Raw genomic sequence first — 27,969 nt, 5'->3', positions numbered from 1 at the left:
ATGGGCCCAGATGACTACAGGCGGTGGACGGGTCTTGATCCAGCAGGAGGTCAAGGGATCGGGATGTTTCACCAGCTTCAGTCCCCACTGGTGACGTGGAGGACAGGGGTGCGGGCCAGGGGCAACAGAGCGGCAACGAAGACTGTGGATCAGGCAGCGATCACCAGGACGATGGAGAGCAGCAGGATTATGGAGGCCCGGCTGGTGGGGTCACAGCACCCGCGCAGCCTCGTGAGTATTCGTCTACGTCTTTTTTGGCACCGGGTGGTGTCCGGTCAGGTGAGATTGGGGGGAGTATGAGTTTGGGGGTAGGTTATGGGGCGCAGGTAGGGGTCGATAGTTCAGGGTTACCGGGCGTTAGGGAGATTTTGGCTGGAATGTCGCATTTTTTGAGGAGACTCGATGGGGGGTGTGGCAGATAGCGTTGTGGCGTCACCCGTGGGGGCTTGGCTACCAGGGGCTGGCTACAGAGCAGGGATGGCTGGCGAGACAGGGAGGTCCAGAGGTTTGGCTCCTGCGCCATCGGCTGGGGTGTCGGTGTCGGTTCAAACTGAAAAGGACAAAGGCAATTTGGTGAAGTTGGATGATAGGGCGAAAGGGGAGGTTTACGTGTGTTTTGAGGGTCCTCTCGGGGCTCATTTAAAGAAAGAGGTGAAAGAAAAAATTTGGAAGGATGAATATGTGGAGATTTTCTCCTTCCTTCCTTTAGAAAAATGTAACTTGGACAAAGGGAAAAGGATGATAGCAAAAAGGAAGATGAAGAAAAGAGACGTTGGCGTTTGATACCTCAGACGTTTGTGAACTGTCAGCAGGCTTTTGCTATTCTGGCAAGTGTTATAGGCGAAAAATTTCCAGAGAATTGCTCAGGCCTTTTTTGTTACTTGGATGCGATATGGGAAGCTCATTGGACTTATGGTTGCCAGGCATGGCTGGGTTACGATGAGCAGTTCAGGCAGCATAAGGCGGTCAGGCCTGAGATTAAATGGGATCAGAAGGACATTGGGCTGTGGTTAAAGGTGATGGCACCGGGGTGGAGGACAGGGTACACAGGGTACAAAAGAAAAAATGGGAACGTGTTGGCAATTTAATGACGGCCAGTGCAAATATGGGAACACCTGCAAGTTTAAACACGTCTGTTCCGATTGCAATGGGGCCTCACATGGGGCATCCAAATGCTTTAAAAAAGCAAGGGGCAAACCATCAGTGGGTAGCGGTCAAGGGGGTGACGCCAGTGAAGCTTCAAAAGATGGCCCCCTATCTAAGAAGGTACCCGGATCGCGTGAAGACAAAGGTTCTTTTGACGGTTTTGCTGTTGGTTTTAGGATACCTCACCCTAATCACGTGGTTCCTTTTTCTATGAAGAACTTGAGGTCGGCAAATTTACGCGCAGACATGGTGATGGCGAAGTTGCTAAAGGAGGTGGAATTGGAAGGATGGCGGTGCCGTTTAGCTGTTTGCCCATGGAGGGGGTGATCATTTCCCCATTGGGAGTATTACCTAAGAAGGAACCGAATAAGTTTCATTTGATTCAGCATCTGTCACATCCCAGGGGATGCTCAGTGAATGATGATATTGCAGAAGAGTTATGCTCCGTAGTATACACATCATTTGACGCAGCAGTGCAATGGGTTCGGCGGTACGGGCTAGGGGCTTTGCTGGCTAAAACAGATATTGAATCAGCTTTTAGGTTGCTTCCGGTGCACCCAGACAGTATTCCTTTATTGGGTTGCTGCTGGGAAGGAGGGTTTTATTTGGACAGATGTTTGCCTGTGGGCTGTTCGATTTCTTGTTCATTGTTCGAGACATTCAGTACTTTTCTTGAATGGGTTGTTAGAGACGTTTCTGATGTTCCCTCCGTCATTCATTATTTGGATGATTTTTTGTTTGTAGGCCCTCCTGACTCTGCTGTATGCGGGGATTTATTGGCTACTATGGAATGGGTAGCTGGGCAGTTTGGTGTGCCGTTAGCACAAGAGAAGACTGAGGGCCCCTGCACGGTTTTAAGTTTTTTCGGGATTCTTATTGATTCAGAAAAGATGGAGTGTAGGTTGCCGGAGGACAAGTTGTTGCTTAGGCAGGAAGTGATTAGAATTGGAAAATTAGTGACACTGAAGGAGTTGCAGTCGCTGCTCGGTCGTTTGAATTTTGCATGCCGTATCATGCCTATGGGCAGAATTTTTTGACATAGATTGTCTAGAGGTATGGCGGGAGTTCGGGCAGCTTATCATTTTATACGTTTGCATAAAGAGCATAAGGTGGACCTGCGGGTTTGGCAGCATTTTTTGGCAAATTATAATGGCAGGGCGTTGATCCAACAGGAGGATTTGAATGATTTTGATTGCGAAATTTACACAGACACGGCAGGTGGAGTCGGTTATGGTGCCTATTGTGGAGGAAAATAGAGCGTTGGGGTGTGGCCGGAATGGTGGCACAAGAATGGGTTTACCAAGAATTTGGCGTTGCTTGAGCTTTTCCCAATTGTGGTGTCAGTGTTTATTTGGGGCGACATCTTTAAAGATCGGCGGGTGGGGTTTCATTGTGACAACTTAGGTGTGGTGTCGGTGATTAATAGCTTATCTTCTTCTCCCCCCCCCCCCCCGGTTATCAGGTTGGTCAGGGAGTTAGTGTTGCGGTGTGCCTGGAATTGAATGCGTGGATTTCAGCTGTACATGTGCCGGGTGTTCAAAACTCCATAGCTGATGCTTTGTCTCGTTCGCAGTGGGAGCGATTCCGGGAGTTGGCACCAGGCGCGGAGGCTGCAGGAACAGGATGTCCTTCGGATTTGTGGCAGATTGTTGCGGACGAGGAGGTCATTTGATCCAGGCCTCGGTGTCGAGCCGAACATGGTCAGATTGTGAAGCGTCTTGGCATATGTGGGAAAGTTGGTTGGGTCAATGCGGCCCGGTTGAATCCGATAACGATAGGACTCTGGCGTTGCTGTTGTTGGTAGGCAAAGCGGCTGAATGGGGTTGGTCTGTGTCAAAGTTAAACAAATATATTGCTGGCAGGCAGGCATTGAAGGGTTTTAGGAAAGGCAACGTGACTTTTGATAAGCACAGGCCCATTTCTTTTGGGGTGTTGGAGCGATTGGGTGAGGCCTTGGTGAGTATTTGTTCTTCTCATTTTGAGGCGGTACTTTTTAGGTTGGCCTTTCCTTTAGCATTTTTGGGGCTTTGCGATTAGGAGAATTGGTGTCCCCCAATAAAGACAAGGCTGGGGGTTTGTTAGCGGAAGATGTTGATTTTTGGGCGGGAGGCATCATTTTTTGGATCAGGCGTTCAAAGACGGACCAGCTAGGAAAAGGAAAACGGGTGGTGCTAGGAATTGTTGCTGGTGGTTTGATGTGCCTGCAACGTTGTTTAGAAGCGTATTGGAGTTTGTGGCCAGAAAGGTCTGGCCCTTTGTTACGGCACAAAAAAGGGGACTTTTTGTCGTGTTTTCAATTTACGGAGATATTAAAAAAGGGATTGGGGTGTCTGGGTTTGAACACAGTCAGTTACGGGTCGCACTCGTTTAGAATTGGTGCTGCATCAGAAGCTGATGGTTTGGGCTTGGGAGAGGAGGTGATTAAGAGAATTGGAAGGTGGAGTTCGAACCGCTATTTGTCTTATGTCCAGCATTGAGTTAAGAGGGCAGTGGGGCAATTTTTGGCCTGGTGTTTAATTGTTGTTATGTTGTCAAGGTCGGACTCCCCTGTTGGCCTGGATTTTTGGACATTCCTTCATTTATTGGGGTGCGATTCGGGCTGATGCTAGACCGAATGGTAGGCAATTAGGTTTTAGTAGGGATGAAGTGGTTATTAGATGGCTGGGGTTTCGGGGCATGTTGTGGCATAGGTTTTTGTTGGAATTTTCTCGCGCCTCTCATTTGGATCGATCCCCAGACATTGTTGTTGTTCAACTGGGAGGCAATGATCTGGGAATAGTGTTGAGCATTCCGATACCGCAAGTATCGGGTATCGGCCGATACTTGCGGTATCGGAATTCCGATACCGAGATCCGATACTTTTGTGGTATCGGGTATCGGTATCGGATCCATAGTGAGGTGTAAAATAATGAATTAAAATAAAAAATATTGATATAATCACCTCTCCGGCGGCCCCTGGACATCATCGCGGGTAACCGGCAGGCTTCTTTGTTTAAAATGAGCGCGTAGGACCTGAGGAATGACGTCGCGGCTTCTGATTGGTCGCGTGCCGCCCATGTGACCGCGACGCGACCAATCAGAAGCCGCGACGTCATTCCTCAGGTCCTAAATTCCTAGAATGAGTGCGTTTAGGACCTGTGGAATGACGTCGCGGCTTCTGATAGGTCGCGTGCCGCCCATGTGACCGCGACGCGACCAATCAGAAGCCGCGACGTCATTCTCAGGCACTAAAATCCTCATTCTAGGAATTTAGGACCAGAGGAATGACGTCGCGGCTTCTGATTGGTCGCGTCGCGGTCACATGGGCGGCACGCGACCAATCAGAAGCCGCGACGTCATTCCTCAGGTCCTAAACGCGCTCATTTTAAACAAAGAAGCCTGCCGGTTACCCGTGATGATGTCCAGGAGAGGTGAATATATCAATATTTTTTATTTTAATTCTTTATTTTACACATTAATATGGATCCCAGGGCCTGAAGGAGAGTTTCCTCTCCTACAGACCCTGGGAACCATCAGAATACCTTCCGATACTTGGTGTCCCATTGACTTGTATTGGTATCGGATATCGGTATCGGCGATATCCAATACTTTTCGGGTATCGGCCGATACTATCCGATACCGATACTTTCAAGTATCGGACGGTATCGCTCAACACTATCTGGGAACAAAACCTGTGAGGGAATTGATTCGGGATATCCGTTTCGATTTTTTGCGATTATGGTTATCTTTTCCCGGCGTTCTGACGGTTTGGTCAGATATTGTGCCACGGTGGAAGTGGCGGGATGCCCGTTCTCAAAAAGGTATTAATAGTGCCAGGGTGAAGCTGAATAGGGCGGTGGCGAGCTTTGTTTCTCGGAATGGGGGCATTGCTGTACGGCATTTCGAGTTGGAATCTGGGATTGGTAATTTTTGGAGGGATGACGGGTTCATCTCAATGACATATGTATGGATTTGTGGGCGCTCGCGCTACAGGAAGGTATCAAGCGAGTGGTGGCGGTGGTGGGGCACTCACGAGCCTGAGGTGGTCAGGGCTGTTCATGTTTGATGGGGTGGGGTTCTTGGAGTTGCTGATGTTTTAACCCTGCTGTTCTGTTGGTCAAAAATGACCGACTTTGAACTTCAATATTCTTTAAAATATTCAAGATGTGGCTCTGAAACCCGTGGCCGACCGACCCATCCTCATTTAAGTCAATCAACCACAAGTTTCAGAACCGCATCTTGAACACCCCAAAAAATACCAAAGTTCAAAATAGGTCTCCCCAGACCGAACAGAACAGCAGGGTTAAGGGGGTGATCTGGCTTTCGGTTATGGGCTCTGGACGGGGAGTTTACCTCGGGAGCTTTGGGGTTGGTTTGCCCAAAACGGGTTACATGGTGCCCTCGAGCTGGTGGTTACGGCTGAGAGTAAAGAAGTGTTTGGTTAAAATTTTGTGGCGGCTTTTGCTTATTGTGACCCAGATTTTTTAGCTCCAAGAACCCTCCCCTCAAGTTTTATATATGTAATGGTATTATTTATGTCATTTGTTTGTTAATAAAATGGCCGCTGTGGCCAATTTATCCAAAGAAATTAACGTGTGTTTTGTTTATTTTAATAAGTCATAAGCGGAGTTTTTATTTAGTTATGGTAGGGGGGTGGAGGATTCGTTACAGAGAAGACCCAGTCTTGGCCATACGCAGTCAAGCAGGGGGGCTGTAATGGGCGCAGCTGGATGGAAGCCCCTCATGACTGCCTTGCCAAGGGGAGGTGTGTCCATTCAAAGGGAAACAAAGAGTGCTACGGGATTGGGTGGTAAAAGGAGGGGGGTGGATTAGTAGGTTGAAGGGGTGGGGGCTGGGGCAGAAAGTGCGGGAACGGACCATTACCTCATTGACAGTTGAGGTGAGAAGACCACCCACCCTCCCTTTGTTTGGTGTTGTTTTGGGCCCTTCCTTTTTTCCTGTGGGTAATTTGTAATCGGAAGGTTTTCTCCTTCAAGTCCATTCTGGGAGGTGGAGTTTTTTCGCATTGTCACAGTGGCTTGTTCGGCGGGGGGTGGGGTTCTTGGAGTTGATGATGTTTTAAGGAGGTGATCTGGCTTTTGGTTACGGGCTCTGGACGGGGAGTTTACCTCGGGAGCTTTGGGGTTGGTTTGCCTGAAACGGGTTATATGGTGTCCTCGAGCTGGTGGTTACGGCTGAAGGTAAAGAAGTGTTTGGTTAAAATTTTGTGGCGGCTTTTGCCTATTGTGAGCCAGATTTTTTAGCTCCAAGAACCCTCCCCTCAAGTTTTATATATGTAATGGTATTATTTATGTCATTTGTTTGTTAATAAAATGGCCGCCGTGGCCAATTTATCCAAAGAAATTAACGCGTGTTTCGTTTATTTTAATAAGTCCTAAGCGGAGTTTTTATTTAGTTATGGTAGGCGGGTGGAGGATTCGTTACAGAGAAGACCCAGTCTTGGCCATACGCGGTCATGAACATCCTCCAGGGTCGGTGATTCCATAATTTTTGCCAGGGGTTGTACTACCAACTACACTATATGGGTGGTCTTTGCTTTCAAACTCCCTTCAATTGTTTATAGATGTAAATAAATCCCACTGGTTTTCTTTACTAATGGGTTGTTTAGGCAATGGGAAGTCAGATAATCCATCTGTAAGGGAATAGTTAAAACATTTTTATTTAATGTGCAAGACAAAAATTAATTATATATTTTTTATGTTGGAATTCAAGTCAGATATAACAGGTGTGATATTATAAAAACAAAAGCCCTTAGCAAATTATTTTGTTTCAATAAAATCATAAAGAATTTGGATATTTTCAGTGAATTACCTATCCCAGTACATAATGTTTGGTGGATATTTGGAGTCATTAATGCACCTGTGTGTCATATGATCAAGAATAGATTAAAAATAATTTTATCTAGGAATTTTGTAATCTATGGAAAGGTGCATAAAAGTACAAGAAACGTTCCACTAGCTCATCTGTGCTCATGTCCATCGTCCCACTCATACAGTCATGGCCGAAAGTATTGACACCCCTGCAATTCTGTCAGATAATACTCATTTTCTTCCTGAAAAATGATTGAAAACACAAATGATTTGGTATTATTATCTTCATTTAATTTGTCTTAAATGAAAAAACACAAAAGAGAATGAAGCAAAAAGCAAAACATTGATCATTTCACACAAAACTCCAAAAATGGGCCAGACAAAAGTATTGGCACCCTCAGCCTAATACTTGGTTGCACAATCTTTAGCCAAAATAACTGCGACCAACTGCTTCCGGTAACCATCAATGAGTTTCTTACAATGCTCTGCTGGAATTTTCGACCATTCTTCTTTGGCAAACTGCTCCAGGTCCCTCATATTTGAAGGGTGCCTTCTCCAAACTGCCATTTTTAGATCTCTCCACAGGTGTTCTATGTGATTCAGGTCTGGACTCATTGCTGGCCACTAGGGTTGAGCGAAACGGGTCGAACATTTTCAAAAGTCGCCGACTTTTGGCTAAGTCGGGGTTTCATGAAACCCGATCCGACCCCTGTGCGGGGTCGGCCATGCGGTACGCGACTTTCGCGCCAAAATCGCGTTTCAATGACGCGAAAAGCGCCATTTCTCAGCCAATGAAGGTAAACGCAGAGTGTGGGCAGCGTGATGACATAGGTCCTGGTCCCCACCATCTTAGAGAAGGGCATTGCAGTGATTGGCTTGCTGTCTGCGACGTCACAGGGGCTATAAAGAGGCGTTCCCGCCGACCGCCATGTTACTGCTGCTGATCTGAGCTTAGGGAGAGGTTGCTGCCGCTTTGTCAGAAGCAGGGATAGCGTTAGGCAGGGTCCATTAACCACAAAACCGCTTGTGCTGCAGCGATTTGCACTGTCCAACACCACCCTCGGTGTGCAGGGACAGTGGAAGTTTTTTTTTTTTTTTTTTTCCCCTCAGCGCTGTAGCTCATTGGGCTGCCCTAGAAGGCTCCCTGATAGCTGCATTGCTGTGTGTACGCCGCTGTGCAAACCAACTGCTTTTTTCAAAGCACAAATCCTCTTGTTCCTTCCTTTCTGCACAGCTATCTTTTTTGTTTGTCCACACTTTTTATTTCATTTGTGCATCAGTCCACTCCTTATTGCTGCCTGCCATACCTGGCTGAGATTACTGCAGGCAGGGAGATAGTAGCTGCCTGCCATACCTGGCTGAGATTACTGCAGGCAGGGAGATAGTAATTGTAGGACATTCCCTGTTTTTTTTTTGTTTTTTTTTTTGGTGGGAGATTAAGATTGGCAATTTGGCATTTCTGCTAGAGTGCCATCCCTGTGTGTGCCATCTCTCTCACATAGTGGGCCATAGAAAGCCTTTTCATTTTTCTGTATTTTTTTTTGTGGGGTGTATAAATTCTCCCTGATAAAAATACAGTGGGAGATTAATATTGGCCTTTGGGCTTGTGTGCCAGTCCTGAGTGTGCCATCTCTCTCACAAATAGTGGGCCATAGAAAGCCTATTTTATTTTTTTTGGGGTTTTATAAATTCTCCCTGAAAAAAAGGGAGATTAATATTGGCCTCTGGGCTTGTGTGCCAGTCCTGAGTGTGCCATCTGTGCCAGCCCTGAGCGTGCCATCTCTCTCACAAATAGTGGGCCATAGAAAGCCTATTTATTTTTTTTTTTGGTTTTATAAATTCTCCCTGAAAAAAAGGGAGATTAATATTGGCCTCTGGGCTTGTGTGCCAGTCCTGAGCGTGCCATCTGTGCCAGCCCTGAGCGTGCCATCTCTCTCACAAATAGTGGGCCATAGAAAGCCTATTTAATTTTTTTTTTTGTTTTATAAATTTTCCCTGAAAAAAGGGAGATTAATATTGGCCTCTGGGCTTGTGTGCCAGTTGTGAGCGTGCCATCTGTGCCAGTCCTGAGCGTGCCATCTCTCTCACAAATAGTGGGCCATAGAAAGCCTATTTAAATTTTTTTTTGGTTTTATAAATTCTCCCAGAAAAAAAGGGAGATTAATATTGGCCTCTGGGCTTCTGTGCCAGTCCTGAGCGTGCCATCTGTGCCAGTCCTGAGCGTCCCATCTCTCTCACAAATAGTGGGCCATAGAAAGCCTATTTTATTTTTTTTGGGGGTTTTATAATTTCTCCCTGAAAAAAAGGGAGATTAATATTGGCCTCTGGGCTTGTGTGCCAGTCCTGAGCGTGCCATCTGTGCCAGCCCTGAGCGTGCCATCTCTCTCACAAATAGTGGGCCATAGAAAGCCTATTTATTTTTTTTTTTTGTTTTATAAATTTTCCCTGAAAAAAGGGAGATTAATATTGGCCTCTGGGCTTGTGTGCCAGTTGTGAGCGTGCCATCTGTGCCAGTCCTGAGCGTGCCATCTCTCTCACAAATAGTGGGCCATAGAAAGCCTATTTAAATATTTTTTTGGTTTTATAAATTCTCCCAGAAAAAAAGGGAGATTAATATTGGCCTCTGGGCTTCTGTGCCAGTCCTGAGCGTGCCATCTGTGCCAGTCCTGAGCGTCCCATCTCTCTCACAAATAGTGGGCCATAGAAAGCCTATTTTATTTTTTTTTTGGGTTTTAGAAATTCTCCCTGGAAAAAAAAAGGGAGATTAATATTGCCCTTTGGGCTTGTGTGCCAGTACTAAGCGTTCCATCTCTCTCTCTCTCTCTCTCAGTCAGTGGGCCATAGAACGCCTATTTTTGGTTTTATTTGTTTTATAAATTCTCCCTGAAAAAATCATTTTATTTTATTTGGTTTCTAAATTCTTCCTGATAAAATCTTTTTTTTTTTATTATTTTTTTTTCTAAAGTCTCCCTGAAAAAAAAAAAAAAAAACAGTGGGAGATTAATATTGGCCTTTCTGCTTGTGTGCCAGTCTTGACTCCTGGGTGTGCCATCTCTCTCTCTCTCTCTCTCTCTCTCTCTCTCCAATTGTGGTCCATAGAAAGCCTATATTTTTTTTCCTTGATTTGGGTTCTAAAATCTACCAGAGAAAATAACTACATCAATCATTGGTAGAAAAATATTGGCCTCTGGGTTTGTGTGCCACTCCTGACTCCTGTGTGCGTCATCTCTCAGTCAGTGGGCCATAGAACGCCTATTTTTGTTTTTATTTGTTTTATAAATTCTCCCTGAAAAAATCATTTTATTTTATTTGGTTTCTAAATTCTTCCTGATAAAATCATATTTTTTTTATTATTTTTTTTTCTAAAGTCTCCCTGAAAAAAAAAAAAAAAAACAGTGGGAGATTAATATTGGCCTTTCTGCTTGTGTGCCAGTCTTGACTCCTGGGTGCGTCATCTCTCAGTCAGTGGGCCATAGAACGCCTATTTTTGGTTTTATTTGTTTTCTAAATTCTCCCTGAAAAAATCATTTTATTTTATTTGGTTTCTAAATTCTTCCTGATAAAATCACATTTTTTTTATTATTTTTTTTTCTAAAGTCTCCCTGAAAAAAAAAAAAAAAAACAGTGGGAGATTAATATTGGCCTTTCTGCTTGTGTGCCAGTCTTGACTCCTGGGTGCGTCATCTCTCAGTCAGTGGGCCATAGAACGCCTATTTTTGGTTTTATTTGTTTTCTAAATTCTCCCTGAAAAAATCATTTTATTTTATTTGGTTTCTAAATTCTTCCTGATAAAATCACATTTTTTTTATTATTTTTTTTTCTAAAGTCTCCCTGAAAAAAAAAAAAAAAAACAGTGGGAGATTAATATTGGCCTTTCTGCTTGTGTGCCAGTCTTGACTCCTGGGTGCGTCATCTCTCAGTCAGTGGGCCATAGAACGCCTATTTTTGGTTTTATTTGTTTTATAAATTCTCCCTGAAAAAATCATTTTATTTTATTTGGTTTCTAAATTCTTCCTGATAAAATCATATTTTTTTTATTATTTTTTTTTCTAAAGTCTCCCTGAAAAAAAAAAAAAAAAAACAACCAAAAAAAACAGTGGGAGATTAATATTGGCCTTTCTGCTTGTGTGCCAGTCTTGACTCCTGGGTGTGCCATCTCTCTCTCTCTCTCTCTCTCTCTCTCTCTCTCTCTCCAATTGTGGTCCATAGAAAGCCTATATTTTTTTTCCTTGATTTGGGTTCTAAAATCTACCAGAGAAAATAACTACATCAATCATTGGTAGAAAAATATTGGCCTCTGGGTTTGTGTGCCACTCCTGACTCCTGTGTGCGTCATCTCTCAGTCAGTGGGCCATAGAACGCCTATTTTTGTTTTTATTTGTTTTATAAATTCTCCCTGAAAAAATCATTTTATTTTATTTGGTTTCTAAATTCTTGCTGATAAAATCATATTTTTTTTATTATTTTTTTTTCTAAAGTCTCCCTGAAAAAAAAACAAAAACAAAAAAAACAGTGGGAGATTAATATTGGCCTTTCTGCTTGTGTGCCAGTCTTGACTCCTGGGTGTGCCATCTCTCTCTCTCCAATTGTGGTCCATAGAAAGCCTACATTTTTTTTCCTTGATTTGGGTTCCAAAATCTACCAGAGAAAATAACTCCATCAATCATTGGTAGAAAAATATTGGCCTCTGGGCTTGTGTGCCACTCCTGATTCCTGTGTGCGTCATCTCTCACTCAGTGGCCCATAGAAAGCATATAGTTTGTTACATTTGTTTTCTAAATTCTCCCTGCAAAAATCTTTTTTTTTTTTTGGGGGGGGGTTTCTAAAGTGTTCCTGAAAAAAATAAAAATAAAAAAAAAATAATAGTGTGACATTAATATTAACATTTGTGCTTCAGTGACAGTCCTGCGTGTGGGGCATCTCTCTAATTTGCAGCCACCAAAAAAAGAGTGTGTAACATTGGGCCTGATTTTCGCTGTGGTCTCACCAACCTGTAAAGGGGTAGCTAAATCATACTGAAGTTATAGCTCACCGTGTAAGTTGTGTGACTACAACAAATAACGTTAGTTTGGTTACGTTTTTAAAACAATGAGGAAGTCTAGTGGAAGAGGTCGTGGCCGGGGGCGTTCATTGTCAGCTGGTAATGAGGGTAGTGGTAGTGGTGGAGCATCAGGTGGTCGTGGGGGAAAAAATATTGCACCTAAGTCTGGAGCTGTGGAGCCAGGTTCGTCGTCCGGCTACACAAGGCCTCGAACGCTCCCTTTTCTGGGATTAGGAAAACCGCTTTTAAAGCCGGAGCAGCAAGAGCAAGTTTTGGCTTATCTTGCTGACTCAGCCTCTAGCTCTTTTGCCTCATCTCGTGAAACTGGTAAAAGTAAAAGCAGCGCGTCGTTAGTGGATGTTCACGGTCAGGGACAAGTCACTTCCTTGTCCTCTTCAGCAAAAACAACAACAGAGAAGAATGCAGCAGGCGACACAACGGGTTACTCCATGGAGCTCTTTACACATACCGTCCCTGGCTTAGAAAGTGAAGCAGTTAACAGTCCATGCCCATTACAAATTGAATCTGACATGGAGTGCACTGACGCACAGCCACAGCCAGACTACTATGCTGGTCCTTTGACTCAGACCACAACATTGCCCTCGCAGGGTGCTGATCAAGAATCAGACCCTGATGAGACTATGTTGCCCCATCACGAACGCTATACCACCGAACGACACGGTGACACAGACGAAGTTGCGCAGGAGGTACAAGAAGAGTTATTAGATGACCCAGTTCTTGACCCCGATTGGCAGCCATTGGGGGAACAGGGTGCAGGCGGCAGCAGTTCTGAAGCAGAGGAGGAGGAGGGGCCGCAGCAGGCATCAACATCGCCACAGGTTCCATCTGCCGGGCCCGTATCTTGCCCAAAACGCGTGGCAAAGCCAAAACCTGGTGGAGGACAGCGTGGCCATCCGGTTAAAGCTCAGTCTGCAATGCCTGAAAAGGTATCCGATGCTAGAAAGAGTGCAGTCTGGCATTTTTTTAAACAACATCCAATTGATCAGCGCAAAGTCATCTGTCAAAAATGTTCTACTTCCTTAAGCAGAGGTCAGAATCTGAAAAGTCTCAATACTAGTTGCATGCATAGACATTTAACCACCATGCATTTGAAAGCTTGGACTAACTACCAAACGTCCCTTAAGGTTGTTGCACCCTCGGCCAATGAAGCTAGTCATCAACGCAACATCCCTTCCGGCAGTGTAGGACCACCATTTAGCGCACCACCTGCTGTATCTGTGCAGGTATCTTTGCCAGGCCAAAGCAGTCAGGGTCAGGGAATCACCAGTTTCGTAGTAGGAAACACTGCATCTAGGGCACCGGCGGCAACAATACCATCTCCCACCGTCTCTCAGTCTGCCATGTCCACCGGCACCCCCGCTAGTTCCACGATCTCCAGCTCTCCAGTCCAGCTCACCCTACATGAGACTATGGTTAGAAAAAGGAAATACTTAGCCTCGCATCCGCGTACACAGGGTTTGAACGCCCACATAGCTAGACTAATCTCGTTAGAGATGATGCCCTACCGGTTAGTTGAAAGCGAAGCTTTCAAAGACCTGATGGACTACGCTGTACCACGCTACGAGCTACCCAGTCGACACTTTTTTTCCAGAAAAGCCATCCCAGCCCTCCACCAGCATGTTAAAGAGCGCATCGTCCATGCACTCAGGCAATCTGTGAGCACAAAGGTGCACCTGACAACAGATGCATGGACCAGTAGGCATGGCCAGGGACGTTACGTGTCCATCACGGCACACTGGGTAAATGTGGTGGATTCAGGGTCCACAGGGGACAGCAAGTTTGGGACAGTTCTGCCTAGCCCACGGTCTAGTAAACAGTTGTCTGTAGCCGTTCGCACCCCCTCCTCCTCCTCCTCCTCCTCGTCCTCCTGCAGAAGCAAGAGCTCGTCCACAGACCGCAGTCGCACAAACACTCCATCCGCACCTGCCACTGTTGCACACCAGGTCTCCCATTATGGGGCAGCTACTGGCATACGTCAGCAGGCTGTATTGGCTATGAAGTGTTTGGGCGACAATAGACACACCGCGGAAGTTCTGTCCGAGTTCTTGCAGCAAGAAACGCAGTCGTGGCTGGGCACTGTAGATCTTGAGGCAGGCAAGGTAGTGAGTGATAACGGAAGGAATTTCATGGCTGCCATCTCCCTTTCCCAACTGAAACACATTCCTTGCCTGGCTCACACCTTAAACCTGGTGGTGCAGTGCTTCCTGAAAAGTTATCCGGGGTTATCCGACCTGCTCCTCAAAGTGCGTGGACTTTGCGCACATATCCGCCGTTCGCCTGTACACTCCAGCCGTATGCAGACCTATCAGCGTTCTTTGAACCTTCCCCAGCATCGCCTAATCATAGACGTTGCAACAAGGTGGAACTCAACACTGCACATGCTTCAGAGACTGTGCGAACAGAGGCGGGCTGTTATGTTTTTGTGGGAGGATACACATACACGGGCAGGCAGTAGGATGGCAGACATGGAGTTGTCAGGTGTGCAGTGGTCGAAGATTCAAGACATGTGTCAAGTCCTTCAGTGTTTTGAGGAATGCACACGGCTGGTTAGTGCAGACAACGCCATAATAAGCATGAGCATCCCCCTAATGCGTCTGCTGATGCAAAGTTTGACGCACATAAAGGATCAGGCGTCTGCACCAGAGGAAGAGGAAAGCCTTGATGACAGTCAGCGATTGTCTGGTCAGGGCAGTGTACATGACGAGGTACCGGGCGAAGAGGAGGTGGAGGATGAGGAGGATGATGGGGATGAGTATATTTTTAATGAGGAAGCTTTCCCGGGGGCACGGGAAATTGGTGGCGTGGCAAGGCCGGGTTCTGGTTTTTTGAGGGACACAAGTGACGTAGATTTGCCTGCAACTGCCCCTCAACCAAGCACAACCGCAGATTTGACAACGGGAACTTTGGCCCACATGGCGGATTATGCCTTGCGTATCCTCAAAAGGGACACACGCATTACAAAAATGATGAACGATGACGATTACTGGTTGGCCTGCCTCCTTGATCCTCGCTATAAAGGCAAATTGCAAAATATTATGCCACATGAGAACTTGGAACTAATATTAGCAACAAAACAATCAACTCTTGTTGACCGTTTGCTTCTGGCATTCCCTGCACACAGCGCCCGTGATCGTTCTCACACGAGCTCCAGGGGCCAGCAGACCAGAGGTGTTAGAGGGGCAGAAATCAGAAGTGGCGTTGGCCAGAGGGGTTTTCTGACCAGGTTGTGGAGTGATTTTTCTATGACCGCAGACAGGACAGGTACTGCAGCATCAATTCAAAGTGACAGGAGACAACATTTGTCCAGTATGGTTACAAACTATTTTTCATCCCTTATCGACGTTCTCCCTCAACCGTCATTCCCATTTGATTACTGGGCATCCAAATTAGACACCTGGCCAGAATTGGCAGAATATGCATTGCAGGAGCTTGCTTGCCCGGCAGCTAGTGTCCTATCAGAAAGAGTATTCAGTGCTGCAGGTTCAATACTAACAGAAAAAAGGACTCGTCTGGCTACCCAAAATGTAGATGATCTAACCTTCATTAAAATGAACCACAACTGGATTTCAAAATCTTTTGCCCCACCCTGCCCGGCTGACACCTAGCTTTCCTATGAAAAGGTCTTGCCTGTGGACTATTCTGAATGACTTTTCCAATCTCGTAATTTTCTTCACCTGATTGTCCAGCATACGACATGTTTCCACCTCACGAAATGGCCAAACTCCCCACACGGGCCCGTGCTATCGCCACTTTGCGCTTGGACCCTTGAGAGTGCTGTTTGTCTGAAGAGGTGGGTGTGGCCGCTTTTGGTCGACGGCACTGCCACTGGGTCCCTCATAGTACAATAAAGTGTCTCTGGCGGTGGTGGTGCGCACCCAACGTCAGACACACCGTTGTAATATGAGGGGCCCTGTGCCTGTAACGCCGGCCACAAGACAGTTCCCCCCCCCAGCTCAAACAGTGCTCTACCACTAGCAAAATTATCTCTCACAGCTTCACCAATGTGTAGTCTAGGCGCTGACATCCTTCAATGCCTGGCACTGACAATACCATTGTTTTGACATTTTTGTTATGTTAGGCCTTCGAAGCCTGTCTGCGGTCCCTTCTTTCTACAACTACTACACTGACCAGGCCACTGCTGGCCGTGTTACCCTGGAACCAATTTAAAAGTGCCTACAGTCAGCCCAATTTTGTTATGTTAGGCCTTCGAAGACTGTCTGCCGTCACTCCTTCCACTAGACTTCCACTGACCATACACTGCTGCCCATGTACCCCTGGAACCAATTTAAAGTGCCTACAGCCAGCCCAATTTTGTTATGTTAGGCCTTCGAAGCCTGTCTGCGGTCACTCCTTCCACTAGACTTCCACTGACCAGACCACTGCTGCCCGTGTACCCCTGGAACCAATTTAAAAGTGCCTACAGCCAGCCCAAGTTTGTTATGTTAGGCCTTGGAAGCCTGTCTGCGGTCACTCCTTCCACTAGACTTCCACTGACCAGACCACTGCTGCCCGTGTACCCCTGGAACCAATTTAAAAGTGCCTACAGCCAGCCCAAGTTTGTTATGTTAGGCCTTGGAAGCCTGTCTGCGGTCACTCCTTCCACTAGACTTCCACTGACCAGACCACTGCTGCCCGTGTACCCCTGGAACCAATTTAAAAGTGCCTACAGCCAGCCCAAGTTTGTTATGTTAGGCCTTGGAAGCCTGTCTGCGGTCACTCCTTCCACTAGGCCTCCACTGACCACACCACTGCTGTCCGTGTACCCCTGGAACCAATTTAAAATTGCCTACAGCCATGTGTTATTATTTTAGGCCTTCGATGCCTGTCTGCGGTCACTCCTTCCACTAGGCCTCCACTGACCACACCACTGCTGTCCGTGTACCCCTGGAACCAATTTAAAATTGCCTACAGCCAGCCCAATTTTTTTATTTTAGGCCTTCGATGCCTGTCTGCGGTCCATTCTTTCAACTACTACTACACTGACCAGGTCACTGCTGCCCGTGTACCCCTGGAACCAATTTAAAATTGCCTACAGCCATGTGTTATTATTTTAGGCCTTCGATGCCTGTCTGCGGTCACTCCTTCCACTAGGCCTCCACTGACCACACCACTGCTGTCCGTGTACCCCTGGAACCAATTTAAAATTGCCTACAGCCATGTGTTTTTATTTTAGGCCTTCGATGCCTGTCTGCGGTCCATTCTTTCAACTACTACTACACTGACCAGGTCACTGCTGCCCGTGTACCCCTGGAACCAATTTAAAAGTGCCTACAGCCAGCCCAAGTTTGTTATGTTAGGCCTTGGAAGCCTGTCTGCGGTCACTCCTTCCACTAGACTTCCACTGACCAGGTCACTGCTGCCCGTGTACCCCTGGAACCAATTTAAAATTGCCTACAGCCATGTGTTATTATTTTAGGCCTTCGATGCCTGTCTGCGGTCACTCCTTCCACTAGGCCTCCACTGACCACACCACTGCTGCCCGTGTACCCCTGGAACCAATTTAAAATTGCCTACAGCCAGCCCAATTTTTTTATTTTAGGCCTTCGATGCCTGTCTGCGGTCCATTCTTTCAACTACTACTACACTGACCAGGTCACTGCTGCCCGTCTACCCCTGGAACCAATTTAAAATTGCCTACAGCCATGTGTTATTATTTTAGGCCTTCGATGCCTGTCTGCGGTCACTCCTTCCACTAGGCCTCCACTGACCACACCACTGCTGTCCGTGTACCCCTGGAACCAATTTAAAATTGCCTACAGCCAGCCCAATTTTTTTATTTTAGGCCTTCGATGCCTGTCTGCGGTCCATTCTTTCAACTACTACTACACTGACCAGGTCACTGCTGCCCGTCTACCCCTGGAACCAATTTAAAATTGCCTACAGCCATGTGTTATTATTTTAGGCCTTCGATGCCTGTCTGCGGTCACTCCTTCCACTAGGCCTCCACTGACCACACCACTGCTGTCCGTGTACCCCTGGAACCAATTTAAAATTGCCTACAGCCAGCCCAATTTTTTTATTTTAGGCCTTCGATGCCTGTCTGCGGTCCATTCTTTCAACTACTACTACACTGACCAGGTCACTGCTGCCCGTGTACCCCTGGAACCAATTTAAAATTGCCTACAGCCATGTGTTATTATTTTAGGCCTTGGAAGCCTGTCTGCGGTCACTCCTTCCACTAGACTTCCACTGACCAGACCACTGCTGCCCGTGTACCCCTGGAACCAATTTAAAATTGCCTACAGCCAGCCCAATTTTTTTATTTTAGGCCTTCGATGCCTGTCTGCGGTCCATTCTTTCAACTACTACTACACTGACCAGGTCACTGCTGCCCGTGTACCCCTGGAACCAATTTAAAATTGCCTACAGCCATGTGTTATTATTTTAGGCCTTGGAAGCCTGTCTGCGGTCACTCCTTCCACTAGACTTCCACTGACCAGACCACTGCTGCCCGTGTACCCCTGGAACCAATTTAAAATTGCCTACAGCCAGCCCAATTTTTTTATTTTAGGCCTTCGATGCCTGTCTGCGGTCCATTCTTTCAACTACTACTACACTGACCAGGTCACTGCTGCCCGTGTACCCCTGGAACCAATTTAAAATTGCCTACAGCCAGCCCAATTTTTTTATTTTAGGCCTTCGATGCCTGTCTGCGGTCCATTCTTTCAACTACTACTACACTGACCAGGTCACTGCTGCCCGTCTACCCCTGGAACCAATTTAAAATTGCCTACAGCCATGTGTTATTATTTTAGGCCTTCGATGCCTGTCTGCGGTCACTCCTTCCACTAGGCCTCCACTGACCACACCACTGCTGTCCGTGTACCCCTGGAACCAATTTAAAATTGCCTACAGCCAGCCCAATTTTTTTATTTTAGGCCTTCGATGCCTGTCTGCGGTCCATTCTTTCAACTACTACTACACTGACCAGGTCACTGCTGCCCGTGTACCCCTGGAACCAATTTAAAATTGCCTACAGCCATGTGTTATTATTTTAGGCCTTGGAAGCCTGTCTGCGGTCACTCCTTCCACTAGACTTCCACTGACCAGACCACTGCTGCCCGTGTACCCCTGGAACCAATTTAAAATTGCCTACAGCCAGCCCAATTTTTTTATTTTAGGCCTTCGATGCCTGTCTGCGGTCCATTCTTTCAACTACTACTACACTGACCAGGTCACTGCTGCCCGTGTACCCCTGGAACCAATTTAAAATTGCCTACAGCCAGCCCAATTTTTTTATTTTAGGCCTTCGATGCCTGTCTGCGGTCCATTCTTTCAACTACTACTACACTGACCAGGTCACTGCTGCCCGTCTACCCCTGGAACCAATTTAAAATTGCCTACAGCCATGTGTTATTATTTTAGGCCTTCGATGCCTGTCTGCGGTCACTCCTTCCACTAGGCCTCCACTGACCACACCACTGCTGTCCGTGTACCCCTGGAACCAATTTAAAATTGCCTACAGCCATGTGTTATTATTTTAGGCCTTCGATGCCTGTCTGCGGTCACTCCTTCCACTAGGCCTCCACTGACCACACCACTGCTGTCCGTGTACCCCTGGAACCAATTTAAAATTGCCTACAGCCAGCCCAATTTTTTTATTTTAGGCCTTCGATGCCTGTCTGCGGTCCATTCTTTCAACTACTACTACACTGACCAGGTCACTGCTGCCCGTGTACCCCTGGAACCAATTTAAAATTGCCTACAGCCATGTGTTATTATTTTAGGCCTTCGATGCCTGTCTGCGGTCACTCCTTCCACTAGGCCTCCACTGACCACACCACTGCTGTCCGTGTACCCCTGGAACCAATTTAAAATTGCCTACAGCCATGTGTTTTTATTTTAGGCCTTCGATGCCTGTCTGCGGTCCATTCTTTCAACTACTACTACACTGACCAGGGCACTGCTGGCCGTGTACCCCTGGAACCAACATCAGAAAATATAAAAATAAGTATTTTGCTTATAAAAAAGAAAATACTGGTGAGATATCAAATGCAGACATTTTAACATTAAAAACAAACACACAACTAAAATCTGGTACAGTACTAAAAATGGCCACCAGCTACAATTACTTTCTCCTGCAAGTAGTTAACTGAAAGTTTTTTTAAATTGAAAACACACATATGGCATCCACCGAGTGTTGTCCTGTCGCGTCTTCTTTATATTATTGCCGAGAAGATGCAAAATAATGAAAATAATAAAATCATTAATTACCAAAATAATAGAGAAAGTCAACACCACATTGCAAATAAACATTCATTCCAAATAAAGAAGCAGGGCGCGTCCGAGGGTGAGTATATACCTAATAAGAATCTAATCACCCTCGGACGCGCAATGCTTATTTCCAACAGCCTTCCTTCCTAAGAATCATCCCTTCCGTGGTGTAGAGAGACGTTGTGTTACACTCCAAGGTGTTCCCCAGGTTGCCTTTCCTGAGCTTCGATCTACCGGCTCTCGTTTAGTAGTTGTTGGAAACTACGCTGCATTAGGCCTTCAAATTGGGTATGGGGTGTAGAGAGATGGTGTGTTCCACTCCAAGGTGTTCCCCAGGTTGCCTTTCCTGAGCTTCGATCTTCCGGCTCTCGTTTAGTAGTTCTTGGAAACTACACTGCATTAGGCCTTCAAATTGGGTATGGGGTGTAGAGAGAGGGTGTGTTACACTCCAAGGTGTTCCCCAGGTTGCCTTTCCTGAGCTTCGATATTCCGGCTCTCGTTTAGTAGTTGTCGGAAACTACGCTGCATTAGGCCTACAAATTGGGTATGGGGTGTAGAGAGAGGGTGTGTTACACTCCAAGGTGTTCCCCAGGTTGCCTTTCCTGAGCTTCGATCTTCATGCTCTCGTTTAGTAGTTGTCGGAAACTACGCTGCATTAGGCCTACAAATTGGGTATGGGGTGTAGAGAGAGGGTTTGTTACACTCCAAGGTGTTCCCCAGGTTGCCTTTCCTGAGCTTCGATCTTCCGGCTCTCGTTTAGTAGTTGTTGGAAACTACGCTGCATTAGGCCTTCAAATTGGGTATGGGGTGTAGCGAGAGGGTGTGTTACACTCCAAGGTGTTCCCCAGGTTGCCTTTCCTGAGCTTCGATCTTCCGGCTCTCGTTTAGTAGTTCTTGGAAACTACACTGCATTAGACCTTCAAATTGGGTATGGGGTGTAGAGAGAGGGTGTGTTACACTCTAAGGTGTTCCCCAGGTTTCCTTGCCATTGCTTCGGTCTTCCGACTCTCGTTTAGTAGTTGTAGAAAAGTACACTGCATTAGGCCATACAAAATGGGTATGGGGTGGAGAGAGATGGTGTGTTACACTCCAAGGTGTTCCCCAGGTTGCCTTTCCTGAGCTTCTATCTTCAGGCTCTCATTAAATTGTGGTTAAATGGAACAACTGCATTTGGCGTACTAGTTGGTTTGGGGCCTACTATCGGTGTCTGCCACTCCTTGCTGTTCTCCTCCACTGAACAAAGCTGTGCCGCCTGTTTACTACGGTTGCCAATTTTGAACTGCATTTCGACTACTTACTGATTTGGCCCTACTCTCTGTGTCAGCCTCTCATTCCAGTTGTCCTCCACTGCAATGCCCCCTGGTTATTCCTGTGTTACCAATTTTGAACTGCATTTAGCCCACTTTCTTCTTTGGGCCTATATCTGTGTTTCCACTTCATCGTGCCCATTGCCCAGCCAGTGATAGATGAGTCTGCTGGTACATTGACCCATAACGCAACATTCCCCGTGCACGCTACACAACAACATTGTGACCCTGCTGAAAGTCAGGTTGCTCTTCCCGCATACCATACCACCTTACACGGGGACAAAGAGGAAGGTGCAGATGAAAGTGCAGGTTCCTTCATCAGGTGGGGGGAGGAATACTAGTTGGCGACGTCACTGGCACAGGGCCTCTCATAGTACGCAAAAGTGTTGCTGCCGGTGGGAGGCGCCCCCGCCGTGCAAACACACCGCTGTACTTTGAGGGGCCCTGTGCCAGTGCCAATGCCAACGAGTGGGCCCCCCCTGCTTGCTCAGGTTCACAGCACTTGCAAAGTTGAAATACTTACCTCTCCCTGCTCCACTGCCGTGACGTGGTCCAGATTTCCTGGGCCCACTAATTACTTGAACCAGCCCTACCCCCCACAACTTTAGCCAAATGACCCCCAATTTCAAATGCCTTCCAATTATTATAAGGTAAATTACGCTTGACAAGCTTCATTAAGAAGAATGGATGGTTTTGACATTAAAATGGGCACTCTAGGTGTTTTCCTGGCCCCCACTCACTGCCGACTATGCTGCCCCATTGACTTGCATTGGGTTTCGTGTTTCGGTCGATCCCGACTTTACGTCATAATCGGCCGATTTCACTCGACCCGACTTTGGACATAGTCGGGTTTCGCAAAACCCGGCTCGACTCTAAAAAGGTCAAGGTCGCTCAACTCTACTGGCCACCTTAGAAGTCTCCAGTGCTTTCTCTCAAACCATTTTCTAGTGCTTTGTGAAATGTGTTTTGGGTCATTGTCCTGCTGGAAGACCCATGACCTCTGAGGGAGACACAGCTTTCTCACACTGGGCCCTACATTATGCTGCAAAATTTGTTGGTAGTCTTCAGACTTCATAATGCCATGTGCACGGTCAAGCAGTCCAGTGCCAGAGGCAGCAAAGCAACCCCAAAACATCAGGGAACCTCCGCAATGTTTGACTGTAGGGACCGTGTTCTTTTCTTTGAATGCCTCTTTTTTTCTCCTGTAAACTCTATGTTGATGCCTTTGCCCAAAAAGCTCTACTTTTGTCTCATCTGACCAGAGAACATTCTTCCAAAACGTTTTAGGCTTTTTCAGATAAGTTTTGGCAAACTCCAGCCTGGCTTTTTTATGTCTCGGGGTAAGAAGTGGGGGGCCTTCCTGGGTCTCCTACCATACAGTCCCTTTTCATTCAGATGCCGACGGATAGTATGGGTTGACACCGTTGTACCCTCGGACTGTAGGGCAGCTTGAACTTTTTTGGATGTTAGTCGAGGGTCTTTATCCAACATCCGCACAATCTTGTGTTGAAATCTCTTGTCAATTTTTCTTTTCTGTCCACATCTAGGGAGGTTAGCCACAATGCCATGGGCTTTAAACTTCTTGATGACACTGCGCACAGTAGACACGGGAACATTCAGGTCTTTGGAGATGGACTTGTGGCCTTGAGATTGCTCATGCTTCCTCCCAATTTGGTTTCTCATGTCCTCAGACAGTTCTTTGGTCTTCTTTCTTTTCTCCATGCTCAATGCGGTAAACACAAGGACGCAGGACAGATGTTGAGTCAACTTTAATCCATGTCAACTGGCTGCAAGTGTGATTTAGTTATTGCCAACACCTGTTAGGTGCCACAGGTAAGTTACAAGTGCTGTTAATTGCCCAAATTAGAGAAGCATCACATGATTATTCGAACAGTGCCAATACTTTTGTCCACCCCCTTTTTTATGTTTGGTGTGGAATTATATCCAATTTGGCTTTAGGACAATTCTTTTTGTGTTTTTTCATTTAAGACAAAGTAAATGAAGATAATAATAACAAATAATTTGTGTTTGCAATCATTTTCAGGAAGAAAATGAGTATTATCTGACAGAATTGCAGGGGTGTCAATAATTTTGGCGATGACTGTAGTAATTGCCCACCATCCCACTCTGGCTAAGGTCTCATCTGTGCTCATATCCATCATCCCACTCATAGTAATTGCCCGCCATCCCACTCTAGCTAAGGTCTCGGGCATGTGCTGTCTCCTGATTACTGAAAAGTTCTGTCCCCTAATTTAATATCACTCTTGCACTCTTGACCTCTGCTAAAGCCCTAGAGCCCAAGTTTTTGGTAAATTTCTCCCATCTCTCCTTACTTGTGCAATAAGGTGCAATTACCAAACTAGCTTACATACCCATCTGTTCTGACTCTGCCTCCATTAAAGTCTTTATCAAACTGTAAGACTTATAACAACATCATGAAACACAATATTAATCACTGTAAATTCTAAAAACTAGCCCTTCATATTAAATAATGCTGAGCTAAGGACAAACAATCTGTTAGGGGTCGAGTTCCCACCTCTGCACAGGGGGAATCTCGGGCCATCTCCACTGCTGTCTCCCATTCTTCTCCTGCCGCAGTGGAGCCTACTCAGCAGAGACATCGGTCCCAGCGTCTCGCTTGGTCTGACTCTGTACAAAGAGTTACTGCTGCTTTTCCTGCTTCTGCTATTGAAGTCAGTGCTGGGCAGCGGCGAGCAGACGCTTCTAGGACTAAGTCCTGCTTTTTTCGTTCTGAGTATGTCCAGAGTAAAATCTCTCAGTGGAGATCGAGGGTCACATGTTCAGATACTGCAGCTAAATCCATTGGTCCTCCAGGAAGGTCCTGTACGTGCTGCAACTATTTAAGGCTTGCATGGCCGCACGGCCATGCGCTAGTATCTTTCTAAGTTATGTGCTTTGCGCCTGTGTGGTCATGTAAGATTGTGTTCAGGGACCCGGCTGAAATAAGCCCCTAGAATGCTGGCACCTCCGGCAAGGAGATTGTGTTTGTATGTATTCAGGGACCTGGCTGAAAAAGCCCCTAGAATGCTGGCACCTCCGGCGAGGAGTTTTGTGTGCATGCATGACCACTGACTGCTCTCATTTGGGTAGTTAGCTTGTGCCTCTGTGAAGTCTAACAGGGCACAGTGCTTTGCTTTCACGGCTACTCTGTGAAATAACAGAGCTAGTTCATACCGCCATATAGTGCCGCCGTTTGCTAGCAGCAGGTTCTCCTGCACGGTGGACCCCGGGCTGCGAACGAATCAATTACAATAAAACATCTATATTTACTCAGTGCGTTCCGCTAGCCCTAAGGGTACCATCATACAGTGCAATTTTGATCGCTACGACGGCACGATTCGTGACGTTACATCGTCGCTTAATTATCGCTCCAACATCGTAGACTGCGGTCACACTTCACGATGCACGGCGCTGGAGCGATAATTTCATGACGTATTTGCGATGTAGAAGTCGTATGGGACAGTCGTACGGTCGTGTCACACAAGATGATTCAGAGCAAATTTTGCATAATCTGTGCGTGACGTTGTTCACTAGGGGCGTGTTGTGCTGCTAGCTAGTGTGCTGATAGGCCAAAGGTTCTGTGCACACAATTGGTTGGAAAATTTGTCACCTGAGCGCTATTGTTCCCAATGCCACCTCACTGCTTTCAAAATTTCCTTTCTTCACTTCGTACTTGGACACTTGGTGGACCTGGACATCGGATTTTTGTACTTCTCAGAATATACCATGCTTTGCACCGCAGCTTCGAGGTATGTAAACCGCTTGGGCGTGGTGGATGTAACGCTGTATGGTCGGCATGAGTGCTTCGTTCCGCCGCTGAAGCGAAGCGGATAGTACGCTGTTGTGACTGGAGGGCTACAGCGTGGCAGATGGTACGCTGTATGGTCGGCAGGAGCACTTCGTTCCGCCGCTGAAGCGAAGCGGATGGTACGCTGTTGTGACTGGTGGGCTAGAGCATGGCAAATGGAACAATGTGTGGTCAGCATGAGCGCTTTGTGCGGCTGCTTGTATGTATGTGGTGGTTCGCTGTTTTGGGTTATGGTGGCCTAGGGCGTGGCAGGTGGAACAATGTATGTTCGGCATGAGTGCTTTGTGCAACTGCTGTAGTGAAGCGGGTGGTACACTGTTGTGGGTTATGGTGGCCTAGGGCGTGGCAGATGGAACAATGTGTGGTCAGCATGAGCGCTTTGTGCGGCTGCTTGTATGTATGTGGTGGTTCGCTGTTGTGGGTTATGGTGGGCTAGAGCATGGCAAATGGAACAATGTGTGGTCAGCATGAGCGCTTTGGGTGGCTGCTTGTATGTATGTGGTGGTTCGCTGTTTTGGGTTATGGTGGCCTAGGGCGTGGCAGGTGGAACAATGTATGTTCGGCATGAGTGCTTTGTGCAACTGCTGTAGTGAAGCGGGTGGTACGCTGTTGTGGGTTATGGTGGCCTAGGGCGTGGCAGATGGAACAATGTGTGGTCAGCATGAGCGCTTTGTGCGGCTGCTTGTATGTATGTGGTGGTTTGCTGCGACAATGTGTGTAATGTGTTTATTGTGTGACTGCTGTAGCGAAGCGGGCGGTACGCTGTTGTGGGGTTATGGTGGCCTAGGGCGTGGTAGATGGAACAATGTATGGTCGGCATGAGTGCCTTGTGCGACTGCTGTAGTGAAGCGGGCGGTACGCTGTTGTGGGTTATGGTGGCCTAGGGCGTGGCAGATGGAACAATGTATGGTTGGCATGAGTGCTTTGTGTGACTGCTGTAGTGAAGCGGGTGGTGGCATATGGCGTGGCATATGGGAAAATGAATGCTGTTTTTCAAAGTGGCGTTTGCACCTCTGTGACGTTTTTTTTATTTTTTGTCCACCTTTCGCTGTTGCTGTTTTAATGTACTATTTGTCAAACGCCTAACTTTATTTGTTTTTATTTTTACAGATGTCAAATCGTATAGAATTTATACGCGAGTTCCTGGAGATCTACCAGTCTTTCCCATGCCTTTGGAAGATAAAATCGCCTGAGTATTCTAACAGGGAAAAGCGTAAGGCTGGATATTCCAAGCTGATCGAATTATACAATCTCCATGCACCGGAAGAGCAAGCCACAGAAACAGTAGTAAAGAAGAAAATTCAGGCGCTGCGCACGGTCTGGAGGAAGGAGCTCAATAAGGTCCTTCACAGTTCCAAGTCTGGGTCTTCAACAGAAGAGGTTTATGTCCCGAAGCTATGGTATTTTGATTACCTGAATTTTCTTCGGGACCAAGAGGTGCCACGGTCATCAACGTGTTTGCGGTTGTTGGCACCCGTGGAACCGACAGTGCCTCAGAACCACGTCGAGCTGGACTCACAAGGGCAACCAGTAAGTACATCTTTGCAGCACTGTTTCACCAATGTGGCCTATAATTCGATATTATTTTTCAGCATTTTCTCCATCTGATTATACCATGAATTCGAAGTTTTATAATTTTTCTGTACAGACCATAACCCTGTCGCAGAAAAGTATTACATGGCGACATTCTTAACCCATACCATCTATATATAGCAACTTTTCACATGTATACGAATATATATTTTTTATGCGGTTAGGCTGGTGTACCTCGTTTCTTTTTTGTTTTTAATAATTTCCTTTTTTATTTTCTCCCTAGGAGGAGAGTGCACAGGACAGTGGACAGGACAGTGCACAGGACAATGCACAGGACTGCTCCACAAGTGAAATAGTGGAGGCTGCACCTGCACGGAGTCAATGGAGGCAGGGTTCAAGGAAGCGGAAAGCCACCTCGGACGTCTCCCATGAACTGTTGAGCATGGCAAAAAAGGTGTTGACGCGCAAAACCAGCCCTGCTTTGGAGGGTTTTGGACTGTACATCGCTGATAAACTTTCTACAATGGAGGCAAGGCAGCGAACTTTAACCGAGCGTCTTATTTTTGAGGCTGTTAGTAAGGGATTGGATGGCAGTTTGGATGAAAACACACGGTTGGTTTCTTCCCGTCCAATCGAGCGGCCAGAGTCCGCATATTGTCCACCATATTGGCCACAAACACCAGTACGGCCCAATTTCCCCATGTCCCACTTTGGCCCGTCACCCCAAAACTCATACCCGACAATGCCGTCTCACATTTCTTCGCCCATCAGGCACCTTCATGTTTGCAACGAAGATTCGGTGTATCACGATTTGTGATTTTTTTTTTTTGTTTTCTTACGGATTTTTAAATTGTAATGTTGTTAAGAATTGGTTCATAATAAAAACTTTTCATTTAACTTCACTCTCAACAGCTTGATTGGTGGGATATATATATATTTTTAAATTAACAAACTTTTTTTAGCTGTACAACACACAACCAAAAATGTTCAGACACTTGGTTTCTATTTTGGCCCCGCCGCCAACTGTTGGCACATGTCCCGAAGCTTCTGCAGCTCCCCCATTGCCAC

General features: G+C 46.5%; 1 protein-coding gene across 1 annotated transcript; it reads left to right on the top strand.

Annotated features, from left to right (window-relative positions):
- LOC138674512 (uncharacterized) lies at positions 1-27,718 on the top strand. Its single transcript, XM_069762339.1, has 3 exons — positions 1-279; positions 26,479-26,898; positions 27,185-27,718. Exons 1-3 carry the CDS (start codon positions 1-3, stop codon positions 27,716-27,718), a joined length of 1,233 nt encoding a protein of 410 aa, XP_069618440.1.
- The last annotated feature ends 251 nt before the right edge of the window (positions 27,719-27,969 follow it).

Source organism: Ranitomeya imitator, chromosome 4 (genome assembly GCF_032444005.1).
Source record: "Ranitomeya imitator isolate aRanImi1 chromosome 4, aRanImi1.pri, whole genome shotgun sequence".
In the NCBI taxonomy this organism is placed as follows: Eukaryota; Metazoa; Chordata; class Amphibia; order Anura; family Dendrobatidae; genus Ranitomeya; species Ranitomeya imitator.
Note: the sequence above shows the minus strand (reverse complement) of the source record. Positions and strands in the feature narration are given on the sequence as shown.